This window comes from Nannobrachium achirus (assembly GCF_963921795.1).
Source record: "Nannobrachium achirus genome assembly, chromosome: 1".
Lineage (NCBI taxonomy): Eukaryota > Metazoa > Chordata > Actinopteri > Myctophiformes > Myctophidae > Nannobrachium > Nannobrachium achirus.
Genome location: NC_137810.1, coordinates 58,553,645 through 58,572,643, shown reverse-complemented (window position 1 = coordinate 58,572,643; position 18,999 = coordinate 58,553,645). Strand labels below are relative to the sequence as shown.

Here is an 18,999-nt window from a genome sequence, read left to right as displayed (position 1 = left end):
CTTTGATGCAAGGTAATTTAGGGTGTCCAGTAGGCAGGCAGTTGTACTCTTCTTACTGTACATTGTCAGAGAAAATAAAATACATGATCAATACATCATAGCAAACTGAAATTCTTTAAAATAGCTGTCGTCTTCTTAAAAGCCTTTGGTTGTTATAATTTTTGCTGTGGGGCCAGACCGTACAGATCATGATGTACTTATCTAATCTGGGCCTTAACAGTGGATCATGAAATAGGATCGCTTACAAAATTCCATAATTAAACTGTCCCTATCCCATCGTCCCTGAGACAGACCATAAAGTCATTGGATCAATATAAGTCTGATTAGGCGTATAATGAATGTGGATTAGAGATTGCTGGCAGATGGTTGACCTCTGTTTAGTGTTTGTCTTCCTCCTAAGGAGTTAAGACTGGAATGATTGGTGGGTAATTCTTTTTCTTCACAATATTGACCAGAACGAATCCACACGCGGAATAAACAGGACCACCTCAGGTTAATCTCGCACCGACCTGAGATGTCCATAAAGGATTAAGCCTGTCGTACACCTGCTACTGAAGTTCTAGCACACACACCAATGTGACCTAATACCATGCCATTGGCATTTAAGAATCACAACCGGGGGTCTAAGAATACATTCCTTGAAAGAGCAGGCTTCTTCTGTTACAGAGCTGCCGTACACTGCTACTGACAACTCATCCTGTCTAGCTGTCTCGCTGATGAAGGCCTATTTGCACGTCTATTACATAGGACACTGCTTTATGGAATGCCAGCAACTTGACCTACCAGGCGTGTAATGTTTCATGGCGGTATATTTACAGATGTACACACTGTACCGAACTTATATAGCAAAGGTTCTTTTAATAATCAATCAATCAACACTAAGATGTCGCTTACGTTTATTTTGTTCTGAATTATTCTGAAGGAATCATTTTGAACAGAGACATTTGGATGAGTGAAGAGAAGACCCATTTTGTTTGTTTTCATTGCACAGATTTCTTTGTCCACGTATCTGTGTATCTCTGAGGGTCACGCCTGACACTGTGGTTCCCCTGACACATCACTGTGACATCACAGGTGATATCACAGGTGACATCGCCTATGTACAAGTCCATATATATGGACATCTGGGTATTCCCCAGAATCCCTTTTATGCCCATGTATGAAGATCCCTGATGTCATCGATATAGTATATCACTGGCCAGATGGCCAAGACATGGCCCATATGTGTGGTTGGTTCAGATATGGATCTCCATGTATGGGCATAAAATATATTGTATGTTGTGATGTCATGGGAACCACTCTAACAGATTCCATTTTATGCCCATACTGTATATGGAGATCCCTGATGTCATCAATATTAAGCCCATATCTAACAGGACATCATATGGGAATGCCCATATATGGAGAAAGACAGCCCTATCTGTGTGGCTGGTTCAGACAGGGATCTCCATGTATGGGCATAAAAGGGATGTACCATATACAGTACATGGATCTCCATATATGGGTATTGGGTACCGAACTGGCCCGATATACATCAATGGCCAGATAAAGGGCGAGATCGCATGTCGCCCTGAGGCGTCTTACTAGTAATTATTATTATTATTATTTGTATTTTATGACGAGATACGGTTCTTTTTCTTACTCTTTACCTGTGACTCTGTAACCTTAACTGCTGTACAGTGCAGACTCTTGTAGACTGAATTTCCCCCGCAGGGTAATAAAGGTATCTATCTATCCATCTTGTCATGCATTGCCCCAAGACGTGAGGCACTGGGGGCAATTCTATTTATCTAAAGTGGCATTGTTTGCTACAACTGACTGAACATACTAGGTTCATTGGTTTGAACGTCACCATGCATATTGTACCTCCTACTACACCATAGATTCTCAACATGGGGTCCGGGGACCCCCAGGAGTCCTTGACGGGTTCCAGCCGGGGGCAGTGGCTCTCCAACTAAATGATTGACAGAAGGAATCAAATGGACTCTTGTTAAGGGTCTGTAACTCTGAGACAAAATGGAACCAAATGGACAATGGTGCACAGCACACAGGACAGGAACCAAATGGACCCATGAGCTAAACACGTGGGGATTTTACAGTGCAGATTGGGGTCCCAGAGATTGAAATACATCTTATTATAAAATGGAGGTCCCTGGCCTGGGGGTCTTTTGAAATGGAAAGGGTTGAGAATGTGGTTCTCAACCTGTGGGTTGTGATTTTTTTTTGGGGGTCCCCAGATGACAGTGAAGTGACAATTTAAGGACTTTAAAGACGTTTTTAATACCTAAAAAGAAAAAAAAATACTATAAAATTGGTCAAACGTTGGCCAAATTGTCTCGGGTAAGTCTTGCGGCTTATTTCCAAGGAGATCCTTCTCTTTATCACATATAACATTGAATAACATTGGCTTGGGCCTTGTACATCTGCTATTATTTTGGGCCACTACACATATTATGGAGACAGAATAGTATTTGCTTCCACCGTGTGGCGTATAGTTGTAACTGTAACGTAGCGTTGTTGCATCACTAGGTTTGACACTACTGTGTCCCATGACGGCATCCGTAGATTTACGGTTAACCATACGTGTAAGTACAGCGTACTACGCAGATCATACATCAGGAAGTACATGCAGTTCTAACCGAAAACAAAACAGCAAGCAAGATGGATAAATGCTAAATACAGCACTGCTCTACAAGTTACATTTATCTAAGTTATTTATCTGTTTACTAATGTATTCGAGGGAGAATGTCGTCCGATTTAACAGTAGACATCGAAAATCATCACCACCATTCTATGATGGACAATGATAATAGTGACAGACTGGGCTTCATGTCCATCGACCAGGATGGAGAGTGGGGTGAGTGTCACATATTAATATTTTGAATAATAATAACTATAATAATAATAACATTTTAACCCAATATGTCTTCATGTATGCGGTTTATGTGCCGAAAAGTCCAAGATAGCAGAATCTACATACAAGCTGTAACGTGTTGTCAACTATGGTTGTCAACATTGGAGAGATGATGTAACCACGTTGACTCTGTGTGCAATTGTTCATTTAAATGCTCTTGTATGGTAGGCTCTCTGCTCCCCTTAGTAATGTCTTGAATAATGAATAATATACATTATACACACCTGTAATAATACTTACAGTTAGTGTGGCCAGTGCAGGAGCTCCTGCTCCGACCTGACCTGCTGCTTCAGTGTGTTGTGGGGTGAAAATAGCAACACCTGGCTGTTAGAATTGGCCGTAGGGGTGATTGGTTGGAAGTGGAACTCTGGTTCGTGTCCCATTGGTTCCCAAATTGGGTACTTTACCAGTGGGGTCCAGGGGGTCCTTCTCAGCAAAAGTAGCATAGCATCACCATCATTTGAACCACTGTGTCCAGTTATAGTTATTAAATAAGAAATATTAATAATAATTATTATTATTATAAACATCTATTATTATACATAGAAATTATTTGGAAGATTTTGAATAGTTTTGTAATAATAATGAATAAATCCCTGTCAAAACATTTCCAGATGTGGGCCCGCGGCCAAATACATATCAATTTGGGGGTCCCTGACACAAGTTTGAGAACCACTGTCATTATTAAATGTGTTATTCCGTTTGATCCAGGAGAACCTTTTACTATTTTTAACTTCAGTGACTTCAGTGGTCTCCTGTGGGCACCTGACCTGGTTATTACATTGGCGTAGTTAGTTGATTGCACAGTGCAGTGGCAGGGCTGGGACACACACACACACACACACACACACACACACACACACACACACACACACACACACACACACACACACACACACAATGCGAAACAGAGTTTGAGGTTTTGCTGAAGAGGTAAAATAAAATGCCCATTTTTACTTTAATGGTGCATTTAATGGTGCATTTATATAGCACCTTTTATCCAAGACGCTTTACAATGATTGTGCATCTACGACTACGTTCACACATTCACACTCACACACTCATTCATAACACCGATGGTGGAGGAAACCATGCAAGGCACCAACCTGCTCATCGGGAGCAACTGGTTCAGAGTCTTGCTCAAGGACACTTTGACACTAGTCTCGCGTGGCCAGACGGTTGCCTCCGCGATTTGGTCAAATGCTCCCGGCATACAGTCTGGCAGACCGGGGAAGAAATGATGAGTGCGAAGATGAAGCGGAAGTGAAGCCCCCACGTCACTTCCGTTTCAGTCTCACATCGCACACATTTATCATTATATAAATAAAAATCATATAAGCATGTTTAGCTTGCTGCTTAGCAGAAATGACATTTTAAAATATATTTTCTTGAACGGTAACGCCCGTTTCCATTACTCGCCGTTAGGGAGCTGCTGTTCCAGACTCTATAGACGGGTTTCTGGTCCACGTCACGTTTGATTCGGTACCAAAATTAGCCAATGAAACCAGCACTCCCCAAAACAACAGGTTTGGGGATCGGACGGACTGATTACATGATACAGTCACCTGTGCATTCAGTCTCAATGTGTGTAAACAAGAAACCCGTCTATATAGCATTCAGTGATTGTGGGATAGTTGTCTGGCTACGCGAGACTACCTCAACAGTGTTTGTGCCAAGTTTGCTGCAGATTGGAGCAACGGTGCACCTGTGGCACCCAGGGGCTCCTGGCGGGGCCTGGGACCTAAAACGAGTGAAAATAGCTGATCTACAAGCTCACACGCGTTGTGAGCCTGTAGATCTGCTATTTTCACTACTTCTTCTACTTTAAAAAATATACATATTTATGGAAATGATTAGATGTTTTTCATTTTATTTATGAAATACTTTAAAAACTTTTATACATTTTTTTATCTTTTGAAATATATATACCCGTTTCAAAATGTACAGGAAAACAGAAAAAATAAGATATTGTACACTTGCGGAAACATTGCTCTGGGCAATTTTAACATAAGATTCTAAATGTTCTCAACTTTATATGATGAGCTGTGTATAGGTGGGAACCACTCAATTGAAAAGCTGAATTGTTTGTTCTATCTACATTCTTGTCTTTACATAGACATCAGCCTGTTTGATGAGCTGGACAATCTGCCTGATGCAGATGAACTCATCCGAGCCCTGGAGACTGCTGGCTATGTAAGTAACCTAAACCAATACTGACTGTAACTGCTGGGAACTGGACATTGAACAGTGATGCCCACAGGGATTGTGAGTCAGAGTACTCGCTGGTATGAGAAAAACAGCTCTTTAAATGGTCTATAAAGCTCCCAAATACATCTGACCTCTTGTGTTCAGTGCTCACACTACCTACGTATAAACCAAGCTGAGATCATCACATCAGACAATCTATTCGCTAAGCATTATGAATAAATAATACATCCATGAATTAATTCTCTGGGACAACCTTCGTGATGACTTGAGATCTGCTACAGCTGTGTCTAGGCCTGTCACAATTATTACATAATAATCGTCTAATTGCAATTATTTGATATATAATTGCAATTATTTGATATAATTGCAATTATGTTGTCATAATCACGTGACGTCATAATCGTTTCCATGTTGATAAAATGTCATATATATTCAAAAATAGTGGAAATAACAGATCTGATGCGACGCGTTGTGAGATTGTAGATCTCCACTATCAATGTTATTTATTAAATATAAAGTTGTCAAATATGTCAGTCTTTTCTTTGTATATTTAGGTTATGTGGCATATCTGCCATGTGCAATTTCAAAGCCTAAAAGCCAAACAGAAAATGTAATAAAAAAAAAAACACAATTAAATCGTTAATCGCAATTATTTGAGTGACAATTAATCGTCATGTCGTCTGGGATCACTTCACTTTTCGGGCTTGTAACCGGTCTGGAGCGGAAACCACAACACGTCATGTTGTAGTACTCAAAGGACTACCATTTGGTCGAAACTTGAAACTATCCACCGGAAACAGTTTTAACCCAAATAATTCCCCTGCGCTCAAGGACATACTTTTAGGGCCTACCTAATAAACTCCTTGATGCGGAGTAGTTTTGCTTTTGAAAAAATTGTTTGGTATATGCATCTGTTAGTCCAACTCGTAGCGACTGGAAAGACTACACTAGGCTACTCGAGCATTTTAATAGGGATTGGGGAAACAAACGGAGGGAACCAAATCAGAGGGACGCCGCTTCTTCTAGTGGTTTCCGCGTTGGGCGGAAACCAAACGGCCTGTTGTGAACGAACACCAGGCTTTCTCTCAGAAAGCCTGGTGGGCGAGGTTAATGGTCATGTAAGATTTCATAATCGTGACAGCCCTAGCTGTGTCATCTTTAAAAGCAAGTGTGTGTGTGTGTGTGTGTGTGTGTGTGTGTGTGTGTGTGTGTGTGTGTGTGTGTGTGTGTGTGTGTGTGTGTGTGTGTGTGTGTGTGTTGGGTGTGTGTGTGTTTGGGTGTGTAGGTGGGTGTATAGTGCAGGGTATAGTGGAGGGGTTAGCGGTGCTCACTGCTTCCCCATATCAGATAGTTACTTCAGATAGTGTTCATTCATATGACTGACTCTACATGCAGCAGACTTGGCTAGAGCCTGTCTGTCAATAGGTTGTGATGTTACCTTGACTACCAATAAAACCACGGCATGTCAGTCCAGGCCGCGACCACAGCACCTACAGATCCCAAAGGCTGCAGATAAACAGCTTAAATCGGGGGTAAAGTGAGTCAGTCACTGCATGGCGATGATCCTTGGTCAATACATAATACCCATGTGCAATTTTAGATGAATTTGTACCCGTTGAGGACAAGAGTAGTAAAGGTAAAACCAGAACTGGAGCCATGAACCCATCTGGCTCATTTGCTTACAAAAGAATTATGATGCACACTGATATTTGACTATTTTTTGGATTGACTGACTTTAATCAGTCAACCATGTTGTCACCATTTGTCTATGTGTGTGTGCGACTGTGCGTGTGTGCGTGTGTGCGTGCGTGCGTGCGTGCGTGCGTGCGTGCGTGTGTGTGTGTATAAGTTGGGAGCCCTAAAAGATGTATAATTTGAATTATGGATTGGTGGGGTTTATAAATGCTGTGTGCGTGCCTTTGTGCACGTGCGTGCCTTTGTGCACGTGCATGCGTGTGTGTATAAGTGGGGAGCTCTAAAAGATGTATAATTTGAATTGTAGATTGGTATGGTTTATAAATGCATGTGTGTGTGTGTGTGTGTGTGTGTGTGTGTGTGTGTGTGTGTGTGTGTGGGTGGATGAGTGGCGGTGGCTGCACTTTGCATATCTGTTTGTATAATATTTGCATAATTATCATTGATTTAACGTGAATCATAATGAGTTTGCCTGGTATAAAATGTACTACTGTATACAGATAGAAGTGTCTTGACTGCTAGAGCTGAATGTGATTGAGTTACATCTCATCCCAGGCCACCGAGGTTCCTGAGCTGGACTTCGACATCGACCTGCCTCCGTGGAACGGAGCAGCCACAGGCAGCACTTGTACAGGTAATCACCTTGTCACTTTAGATTTTAACCACTTTAACCATTATTTCATGCCTTAACAGTTTGGCTGCTCTCGGTAGCCAAACACGTTCACAGACGAGATAAGGTTTCCATGGTAACCCGCATCTCAGACGCTTGCTACGGGTGCTGGTGAAAGAAAAAACTGCATACGTCATGACGCAACGCAGCCAGAAGCAACCGAGAGCGGCCATTATCCATTGACTCCTATTCTATACTGAAACATAAAAATCTCGAAATAAGGTGCAAATAACACCGAGGAGGCCGAGATCAGCTTGTCTTCACGGCGACACTATGCCGTGATGGTCGGCCCCGGTTAGGATTTTAGTTTTCGCGACCGTTTGTAAACAAACAGACGTCCATCTTGGATCGTCAGTGTACACCCACGTGCACACGCACGGAGCTTCCGGGGCTCTTCAAAATAAAGTGTAAGTGAATGGTGGCGTCCTGAGTGTTAAAGAGGTACTGTCACCTAAAGGAGTACTGTCACTTTAAAAAGTCATCTTAAAATATGAGTTAATATTTTTATGATGTCATTATGGGAATGCGCAATTATAAAGCCAATCAAATTAATTGAATGTACTTAGACTACTTGTAGTGGACTGTACCCGTCAGCTGTTGTGGGGGGGCGAGGGGCAGCAGATTACACTGTGACATGAGTTTCAGACTATTTCAGAACGTTTTCTATGGAGCCAGAACAGTCTCATAATTCACAAATGCGTACCTCCAGTTTTGTAATTTTTGAAATTTTGTGTTTCCACATTTTGAACTCACATGCCCAGATTTGAAACTCACAAGGTCAGATTCTTGTGTATTTTGTATCTGTGATTTGTATCTGTGTTTTGTATTTGTGTTTTGTATCTGTGATTTGTATTTGTAATTTGTATTTGTGTTTTGTATTTGTGATTTGTATCTGTGATTTGTATCTGTGATTTGTATTATTATTTGTTATTTGCATCTCTGATTTTTATCTGTGATTCAAATCCACAAAATACAAATCCACAAAACACAAATCACAGATACAAATCACAGATACAAATCACAAATACAAAACACAAACACAAAACACAGATACAAATCACAGATACAAATTACAAATACAAAACACAAATACAAATCACAAATACAAATCACAGATACAAAACACAAATACAAATCACAAATACAAAACACAGACACAAAACACAGACACAAAACACAGATACAAATCACAAATACAAAACACAATCACAAAACACAAATACAAATCACAAATACACATCATATAAATCCACAGATCATGCACGTCTGCTGTGAGGATTTTTTTTCCGCCACTAGGGGGAGCTGTTTTGCAGTGGATCTGTTTTACAGTGGATCTGTTTTGCAGTGACTTTATGAGACTCAGTCTGACGGTTGAGTGACAGGCCTCCCAGACCCAGTTGTTGCCATGTCTGCTTATTATAAGCGACTTTATTATTACCATTATTATTATTAATATTAATAGTAATTCTTCATCTCCAGAGGCGAGGGGCCGGCGGCCGACCGAGGGGCCTCTGGAGTCGGGGTCTGACCACCCGGGGACCCCCTGGAGCCCTGGGGACCCCCAGCGGACCCCCTGCTATCTAGTCCCATGTATTTAAAAAATGTTCGGCTCTACAATGGTTTCAATGGGAGGGCCGACATTTTTTTGGGGAAATCCGGGACTTAACCCGCACGGACACCCTCCAGGGGGCCCAGGGACCCCCGCAAAATTATAGCGCCGCCACTGCAGCGCACATAAACTTCCATAACTCGGGCTAGGAGCGACCGTTCGAGACGGGACCGGTACCCACACGTCCGGCTCGGGGCCCCGGAGCCGGCCGTGCCACTGCGCCGCCTGGCGGCCGACGCCAAACAGGAAGTGCCTCTATATCTCATGAACCGTTTGTCGTGCGTGATTCCTAAACCCACCAGGATTGAGTTAAGACCCGCCTCCTCTCGATAATCTTAAGTATGAAAGTGCCCATGAACGTGGTTAGTGCTGCTCGCTCAAGTGCAAAGTACCACTACCTACTACTACATACTGACCCATTACAATAATACACGCAGCATAATAGGCCCAAAGCCATATCCAAACCATAACAATTTAACTGATAATCAGTAAGAGTTTTTATTTTGAGCACAGTAGTGACAAATTAATAGTTTTCTCAGTAGGCCTACGTTTTTCTCTTTTGCAAAGTTACTAGGTTTCCCTTTTTTAAGCACAGTACAAAGTTTCCGTTTTTTTGTTTAGCACAGTTTATTTTGAGCACTGTAGTGACAAATTAATAGCTGTGCAAATGCAGGCTTTTCTCAGTACAAGTTTTAAGATTGTCTTCATGCCTTCTGACTTTATCCACCCTCGATGTGTCCGACTCCGGCAAGGATTTCAGCCACTCCTAGACGTTCTCGCGTTTCCGCGAGGCGGGTCTTAACTCAAGCCTGGTGGGTTTAGGAAACACGCGTTTGTCGTACAGACGCGTGGGTGGCGTCATATGACTTGATTAAGAGTCCTTGACCTTAATTGGTGCAACAGGAAGTGCCCTTCGCCAAACAGGAAGTGCCTCTATATCTCATGAACCGTTTGCCGTACAGACGCGTGGGTTGCGTCATATGAATTGATTAGGAGTCCTTGACCTTAATTGGTGCAACAGGAAGTGCCCTTCGCCAAACAGGAAGTGCCTCTATATCTCATGAACCGTTTGTCGTACAGACGCGTGGGTGGCCTCATATTACTTGATTAGGAGTCCTTGACCTTAATTGGTGCAACAGGAAGTGCCCTTCGCCAAACAGGAAGTGCCTCTATATCTCATGAACCGTTTGTCGTACAGACGCGTGCGTGGCCTCATATTACTTGATTAAGAGTCCTTGACCTTAATTGGTGCAACAGGAAGTGCCCTTCGCCAAACAGGAAGTGCCTCTATATCTCATGAACCGTTTGTCGTACAGACGCGTGGGTGGCCTCATATTACTTGATTAGGAGTCCTTGACCTTAATTGGTGCAACAGGAAGTGCCCTTCGCCAAACAGGAAGTGCCTCTGTATCTCATGAACCGTTTGTCGTACAGACGCGTGGGTGGCCTCATATTACTTGATTAGGAGTCCTTGACCTTAATTGGTGCAACAGGAAGTGCCCTTCGCCAAACAGGAAGTGCCTCTGTATCTCATGAACCGTTTGTCTTACAGACGTGTGGGTGGCCTCATATTACTTGATTAGGAGTTCTTGACCTTAATTGGTGCAACAGGAAGTGCCCTTCGCCAAACAGGAAGTGCCTCTGTATCTCATGAACCGTTTGTCGTACAGACGCGTGGGTGGCCTCATATTACTTGATTAGGAGTCCTTGACCTTAATTGGTGCAACAGGAAGTTCCCTTCGCCAAACAGGAAGTGCCTCTGTATCTCATGAACCGTTTGTCGTACAGACGCGTGGGTGGCCTCATATTACTTGATTAACACCTTCTAAGCCTGGCCGTACTCCCTCGGACTTCCTACTGGGTCCCATCAGCCACGCCGTCTATTCCCGGACTTTTGATATAAATTATAATAAAAAAAAAAAAAACATCGGAAATTCTTCTCTGTGTCTTTTTGGAGCGATCTGAAAGGGTTAATATGCTCTGACAGTCATTTTCTGGTGCTGGGTGTGATACTCCTAATATCCAGCAGGCCACGCCGTTGACTCACATTCTGGATGGATGGCTGGCCAGGAGGAGCCTCATCCTCTCCCCAGTGTTGAAACTCAGCAAGAAGCTCAAACAAGATGGCTGGTCTTTGTCTCTGTTCGTGGATCGCGGTTTCAATCACGTTCGGGCGCCGCTTCTCTATCGCTCCTTTCCCTGCTTCGCCGCACGTAAACGAATGGAATTGATCTCCCCTCCGCCTCGCCAAAGTAAGATCGCCGACCTCTGCAGGATGAATATGTACGCTGTGTCGAGCACTCCAGTACGTGTTGTTATCATGTGGGCTTTGTTTTTTTAAAACATGTTTGTAAATAAATGGCTTATTTCTTCGGCGCTACCTCTGTTCAGAGGGTTCTGCCGCGGCTTGCAACGTGTTAAGAGTCCTTAACCTTAATTGGTGTTTCCTTCGTCAAACAGGAAGTGCCCTTTGCCAAACAGAAAGTACCTCTATACCTCATGAACCGTTTGTCGTACACGTGTGGGTGGTGTCATATGACTTGATTAAGAGTCCTTCAGCAATGATGACCGGGCCCTCGCAGCTCTACCCACGTCAAAAGGGGCAGCAGCCATCAGAAGAGATGCAGGGCTAGTTAAACCAATTAAGCTGAAGGACTCTTAATCAAGTCATATGACACCACCCAAACATGTATGACAAACGGTTCATGAGATATAGAGGTACTTCCTGTTTTGCAAAGGGCACTTCCTGTTGCACCAATTAATGTCAAGGACTCCTAATCAAGTAATATGAGGCCACCCACGCGTCTGTACGACAAACGGTTCATGAGATATAGAGGCACTTCCTGTTTGGCGAAGGGCACTTCCTGTTGCACCAATTAAGGTCAAGGACTCCTAATCAAGTAATATGAGGCCACCCACGCGTCTGTACGACAAACGGTTCATGAGATACAGAGGCACTTCCTGTTTGGCGAAGGGCACTTCCTGTTGCACCAATTAAGGTCAAGGACTCCTAATCAAGTAATATGAGGCCACCCACGCGTCTGTACGACAAACGGTTCATGAGATACAGAGGCACTTCCTTTTTGGCGAAGGGCACTTCCTGTTGCACCAATTAAGGTCAAGGACTCCTAATCAAGTAATATGAGGCCACCCACGCGTCTGTACGACAAACGGTTCATGAGATATAGAGGCACTTCCTGTTTGGCGAAGGGCACTTCCTGTTGCACCAATTAAGGTCAAGGACTCCTAATCAAGTCATATGACGCAACCCACGCGTCTGTACGGCAAACGGTTCATGAGATATAGAGGCACTTCCTGTTTGGCGAAGGGCACTTCCTGTTGCACCAATTAAGGTCAAGGACTCTTAATCAAGTCATATGACGCCACCCACGCGTCTGTACGACAAACGGTTCATGAGATATAGAGGCACTTCCTGTTTGGCGTCGGCCGCCAGGCGGCGCAGTGGCACGGCCGGCTCCGGGGCCCCGAGCCGGACGTGTGGGTACCGGTCCCGTCTCGAACGGTCGCTCCTAGCCCGAGTTATGGAAGTTTATGTGCGCTGCAGTGGCGGCGCTATAATTTTGCGGGGGTCCCTGGGCCCCCTGGAGGGTGTCCGTGCGGGTTAAGTCCCGGATTTCCCCAAAAAAATGTCGGCCCTCCCATTGAAACCATTGTAGAGCCGAACATTTTTTAAATACATGGGACTAGATAGCAGGGGGTCCGCTGGGGGTCCCCAGGGCTCCAGGGGGTCCCCGGGTGGTCAGACCCCAACTCCAGAGGCCCCTCGGTCGGCCGCCGGCCCCTCGCCTCTGGAGATGAAGAATTACTATTAATATTAATAATAATAATGGTAATAATAAAGTCGCTTATAATAAGCAGACATGGCAACAACTGGGTCTGGGAGGCCTGTCACTCAACCGTCAGACTGAGTCTCATAAAGTCACTGCAAAACAGATCCACTGTAAAACAGATCCACTGCAAAACAGCTCCCCCTAGTGGCGGAAAAAAAATCCTCACAGCAGACGTGCATGATCTGTGGATTTATATGATGTGTATTTGTGATTTGTATTTGTGTTTTGTATTTGTGATTTGTATCTGTGTTTTGTGTCTGTGTTTTGTGTCTGTGTTTTGTATTTGTGATTTGTATTTGTGTTTTGTATCTGTGATTTGTATTTGTGATTTGTATTTGTGTTTTGTATTTGTAATTTGTATCTGTGATTTGTATCTGTGTTTTGTGTTTGTGTTTTGTATTTGTGATTTGTATCTGTGATTTGTATCTGTGATTTGTGTTTTGTGGATTTGTATTTTGTGGATTTTGAATCACAGATAAAAATCAGAGATGCAAATAACAAATAATAATACAAATCACAGATACAAATCACAGATACAAATCACAAATACAAAACACAAATACAAATCACAAATACAAATCACAGATACAAAACACAAATACAAAACACAGATACAAATCACAGATACAAAATACACAAGAATCTGACCTTGTGAGTTTCAAATCTGGGCATGTGAGTTCAAAATGTGGAAACACAAAATTTCAAAAATTACAAAACTGGAGGTACGCATTTGTGAATTATGAGACTGTTCTGGCTCCATAGTTTTCAGAGAGACCACGTGACCTACTGTATCATACTATTATAATTTCGGGGCGTGTCAGCGGGCCTTTATTGAAAAATCACACTCGTGTGAACTGAGCGGTGGAGGCTGCGTGCATGTGTGTGTGCGTGCGTGCGTGTGTGTGTGTGTGTGTGTGTGTGTGTGTGTGTGTGTGTGTGTGTGTGTGTGTGTGTGTGTGTGTGTGTGTGTGTGTGTGTGTGTGTGTGTGTGTGTGTGTGTGTGTGAATGTGAGTGTGAGTGTGCCTGGCCTGAACAACAGCGCCCCTGCCTTAACATGTGTGGTCAGAAAAGGTATTGCAGGCTACATACAGACAGACAGACACGCATACCCACACACACGGCCACGTATAGGAGACGGTGTGACCACCGCTCAAAAATAGCAGATATACAAGCTCACAGCGCGGCACCGAGTGCCGCGCTGTGAGCTTGTATATCTGCTATTTTTGAACAATCGATAAAATGTGTGCAAGTCTTTGAATATATTCACACAATTCTATAAATGTCTTCTAAATCCTTCTTCTAAATCAGTGGTTCTCAAACATCTATTTGGCTGCGGCTGTTCTGCGGCAAAATATCGTTTTGAGGGTTCTTGCCACGAAACATATCGAGTACTACTGATTTTAGATGGCATTATTTTGTCGAATCGGCCTCAGGTCTTGTTGGTTAAATTGACCAATTTGTATACCCTCCTCAGAGTTGAATGAAGGATTTTCCTGTGTACACTCTAGGGATGGGACGATGAGTGATATTATCGTTTATCGTGATAATAAACACTCACTATAATCGTATCATGGAGATTTAATTTATCGTGAAATCGTCCTCCGTCATGCACTGGGATCAATTCACCTTTTATTTGCCGAGCTGCATATCAGGTGCCACTTAAACCCTCTAGAATTGGTAAAAGGTACTTATATGTACTTGATACAGTCTTTTTTTCACTCTCTATCAAATGTCTAAAAATAGCCGATCTACAAGCTCACAACATTGTGAGCTTGTAGATCTGCAATTTTTTTGGGCAAATGTTCCGCCCCAGAATAATGGATTTTGATTATCTTTTGATTTCTTTTGTCACAGTCATCGTGATATGACATTTTCATATCGTCCCATCCCTCCCTAGTACACTCCACTGACTACATTACATTAGGCCAGCTCGGTGAGCCTGTGTGACACGTTCTTCCCACTGTCCTTGTGCGTCCAGATGGCGAGCTGAGCGTGGACTCTCTGTCACCTGCCCACACCCTGAGCTCTGTCCCTTCTCCTGCCTCGGTGGAAGCCTTGTCCCCGGACTCCTCCCTATCGGTAAGTCTTCCCCCTGCCTCGCCCTCTGTACTGTGTTTAAACACGCTCATTTTCCATGCAAATATCTCCTGTCATTGGAGAGAGTTGTTGTGCATTTGTTTTTGTTCTCTATTTGTGTTGGTTTACATGACAGGAGTGTACGTTGTTGGCCATCTTGGCACAGAAGTGGAAATTGGATTTCTCACAGATGGTGCTCAAAAACATTCATATCACTTTCGCAGGCAGATGCTGCTCTTTTTCTTTTGGACACACGCGCACGAGCACGCTCCCACGTGTACTTGAGCACACACACACGCACACGCACACACACACACACACACACACACACACACACACACACACACACACACACACACACACCCTCACCAGAGACGCTTCGTTAATGACCGCCTTAAACAACACCTTGTCAAACTAATTATTCACTGTCTGCCTGATATTTGCCCCGCCCCCTCATTTAAAAAAAGGTGCTGACAACTTTGGACACATTTGCATAATTTGGTAGGCAGACGTTTTCACAGCACGTCAGAACAAGGGCAAAGTTTACATCCTGCTCTCGACCCCAGCACCGGTGTCTGTCTGCCGACTGAACCACTGTGTCTGGATCCAAGGACATTGTCTTGCACTGCCAGTATCTTCGAATATTGCCAAGGACATTTTAACATCTTAACTGTGTTATTTATTTTCCTCTGTATGTGAATACCGGTACACCTTAGATATGTGTAAATGTGGATCTTCAACCGTTTGTTTGCCTTTGATTGACTTAACCACATGCTCATATTTCTTCACTCTACTCTCATAAATTCCTGTATTGTACTTAAAAAAACTCACTGTACTGTCTTCCTCTTCCTCTTCACCAGGATGAGGCCCTGTCTCCACAGTCCCAGCCCTCTCCTGTCTCTGTCTGCTCAGAGTCCAGTGGATACTCTGAGCCCCCTGCACCAGCCAAGAGAGCCCCGAAAAGGACCAGCCTGAGTGCACGGGGTGAGACCACCTCTCCTCTGCCAGCTGACATGGGCTCATTAGGCTCTCCAGTGTCCACAGGATTCTTTGTAAAAAAGCAGTCTTTTGTCTTATGTATTTTCAATGATTTAAGGCAGTGGTTTTCAACCTTTTTCATATCAAGGTAGGGCTGTCACGATTATGGCATTTTACATGACGATTAATTTTCTCTCAAATAATTGCGATTAACGATTTAATTGTGTTTTTGTCGTTGACAATTACATTTCTGTTTGGCTTTTAGGCTTTGAATTACACATGGTAGATATGACACATAAGCTAAATATACAAAGAAATTACTGACATATTTGACAACTTTATACTTAAAAAAGAACATTGATAGTGGAAATAGCCGATCTACAAGCTCACAACGCGTCGCGATGCGACGCGTTGTGAGCTTGTAGATCTGCTATATCCACTATTTTTGACATGGACACGATTATGACGATTATGAAAAATAATCACGATTATGTCAAATAATCACGATTAGACGATTATGTAATAATTGTGACAGCCCTATATCAAGGTCCTTTATTTATTAGGCATTTGAGCCACGGACCACCATTTGATGACATTTAGCCTCTCGGACCCAAAACTCATATAATACTTTGTTATTGTTGGCTGTTTTCTACAATTCCATTCTGTATTGATGTTGGTACCATAGGAGAGATGAAAGGCAAAATGCAGATCAAAATAATAACCACTGATTTAAGGTACTTACTGTTGTATTATCAACTGGTAGGGATTTCAGCGTGTTGAAGGATCATTTACATTTACAGTATGTTATGCATGTAGCGAAGTGATCTGTGATTGGTCTTTTCAGAAGACATACACATACATAAAGATACATCCTGTTCTAGACAGAGGCAAGCTAAACAAACACAGACTACATATATGCAGTATTTTTTGCCACACTGTATACAATCCCATCAGATTCAGAGGTTCAGAATCGGCCCTTTACAACTCACATATCTGGCTATTCCTTTTAAATCCATTTCATAATTAGTAGTGGCAAGTTTGACTTTGCGTTGATTGCAAATGTAAAAAGGACATTTCTCCAACAGCAACAACCAAAACAACAATGTCTGTTTATTCACATAATGAGCTACGCTGTTTCAAGATTTTTCGGTCCCATCCTAATTTACAGTACACTTTAAGACAGAATAAGACATAATAAAGCCATAATAAGAAATAATGTGTTGGTAATTAGAACTAATATGTTTTATTAGACAGAAACAAAGACAGAATAGCAGAAAGAGCGAATGCATTCTCTGGCACCGGCACCTGCCGACCGGCAGTTCGACCGCCAGTCGTGCTGCATCGCCGGCGATAGGACCGGCGGGCGCCGCACGGAACTGTAGGTAGGACCGGCATCACTGGTAACTGCCGCGGCAGCCACCACACTGCACGGACCGGCAGTTTACCGCGACGGGACCTGCCGGTCAGTGCGGCGGCCGCCGGTCCTACTGCCGGGACTGCCGGTCGAACTGCCAGTCCTATATCGCTGGCGATGCAGTGCAACTGCCGTTCGAACTGCCGGTCGTGCGGCGTGCCAGAGAATGCATTCGCTCTTTCTGCTATTCTGTCTTTGTTTCTGTCTAATAAAACATATTAGTTCTAATTACCAACACATTATTTCTTATTATGGCTTTATTATGTCTTATTCTGTCTTAAAGTGTACTGTAAATTAGGATGGGACCGATTTTTCGAACCTTTTCAAAAATAGCAGATGTACAAGCTCACAGCGCGCCACTTGGTGCCGCACTGTCTGCTATTTTTTTGAATCTGCTATTTTTTAATAGCCAACACTAAAATCTAAGATGACACAAGATGCTTTCCCTGTTTTTTAGGCTACCTTTCGTTTGCCCCCAAAATAATATATGTATTTGACTGTGGACCCCCATCTCAAAATATTTTGTTCCAGGGACCCCCAGAAACCAAGCATTGAGTTAAAAATGTTGACTCTATATTTATACTCTATATTCTGCATCTAGCTTATGGCCCAAGACCCACACACAGGGTTTTTAGTGGGTTACTGTTATGGGAAGAAATATATTGTCCAGATGAAGATGAAGATGAAATGTCCAGTTTTATTTAGAGGCATAGCAAGTTAGCATATACAGCATATACCATTACAAGGCTTCAGCCTTGTCTGCCCTAACGGCCCACGGCCTGGGTAAGTCCTTCACCTCTCCCTACAGAAGTCCCTCTCCACTCATTTCTTAGTGTCTTTATACCCTAGGGGGTTTAGCAAATAATAGGTGTGGCATGGCTTCGACATAGCCTACAGTATTCATTCAATGCTAAGGATGTAAGCACAAAGGTGTCAGACCCCCTAGCCAGTGCCAGAGATGCTTACGCATATGTAAATAGCTTTTGTCCCACAGAAACTAAAACTTGAAGAAGCAAACTTCCAATATTTCCATAACATTACTTATTGACCATACACCCTGTACTCCTCTAAGCCAAAGCAGCTCAGCCAGTGAAGAGGCCCATCCAGCTCAGTACCAAGGTGTCCATCCAGCCCAAGCCTGTGATCACAGCGCTGCCCCTGGCCCGCCCCGCTCCCCCCCTGCAGACCAAGACCATCATCATCCAGCCTCTCCAGGCCACCATGCTGCCTGCTGTGGTGAAGACAGCTCCCATCAGCATCCAGCCAGCGCCCCCTCCAGGTGAGAGTCCACACTGCGCTCCCGGTTGCACTGGATTGCATCACTCGCACACCATACTACTCATTGTTTGCATTAATGCAGAGCATCGCTGCTATAGGCTAGCCTGAGGTGAGGTGTGCTATATACTGTGGGTGTGTGTTGTACTAGTCTGTGATGCATGTTGTTTTTGATTCTTATGTTTAAGAAAAGGGCTGTGTTATTCTCTTAGTGATTATTCTATCGATCACTTTTCCGATTAATCGAATTATAATTTCACTCCCAGCACCTTATATTTATAGCATATCGTCGTTGTCATTTGGAAACC

General features: G+C 43.3%; 1 protein-coding gene across 2 annotated transcripts in view; it reads left to right on the top strand.

Annotated features, from left to right (window-relative positions):
• Positions 1 to 2,623: 2,623 nt before the first annotated feature.
• The window catches only part of atf6 (activating transcription factor 6), a 104,924-nt gene continuing 88,548 nt past the window's right edge, over positions 2,624 to 18,999 (top strand). For both annotated transcript variants that reach the window (XM_080733271.1, XM_080733270.1), the window contains exons 1-6: positions 2,624 to 2,857; positions 5,031 to 5,107; positions 7,373 to 7,451; positions 14,927 to 15,027; positions 15,885 to 16,008; positions 18,489 to 18,695. In XM_080733271.1, coding sequence (XP_080589397.1) covers positions 2,746 to 2,857; positions 5,031 to 5,107; positions 7,373 to 7,451; positions 14,927 to 15,027; positions 15,885 to 16,008; positions 18,489 to 18,695 — 700 coding nt within the window. In that variant the 5' untranslated portion in view covers positions 2,624 to 2,745. The remainder of the gene's footprint in view (positions 2,858 to 5,030; positions 5,108 to 7,372; positions 7,452 to 14,926; positions 15,028 to 15,884; positions 16,009 to 18,488; positions 18,696 to 18,999) is intronic.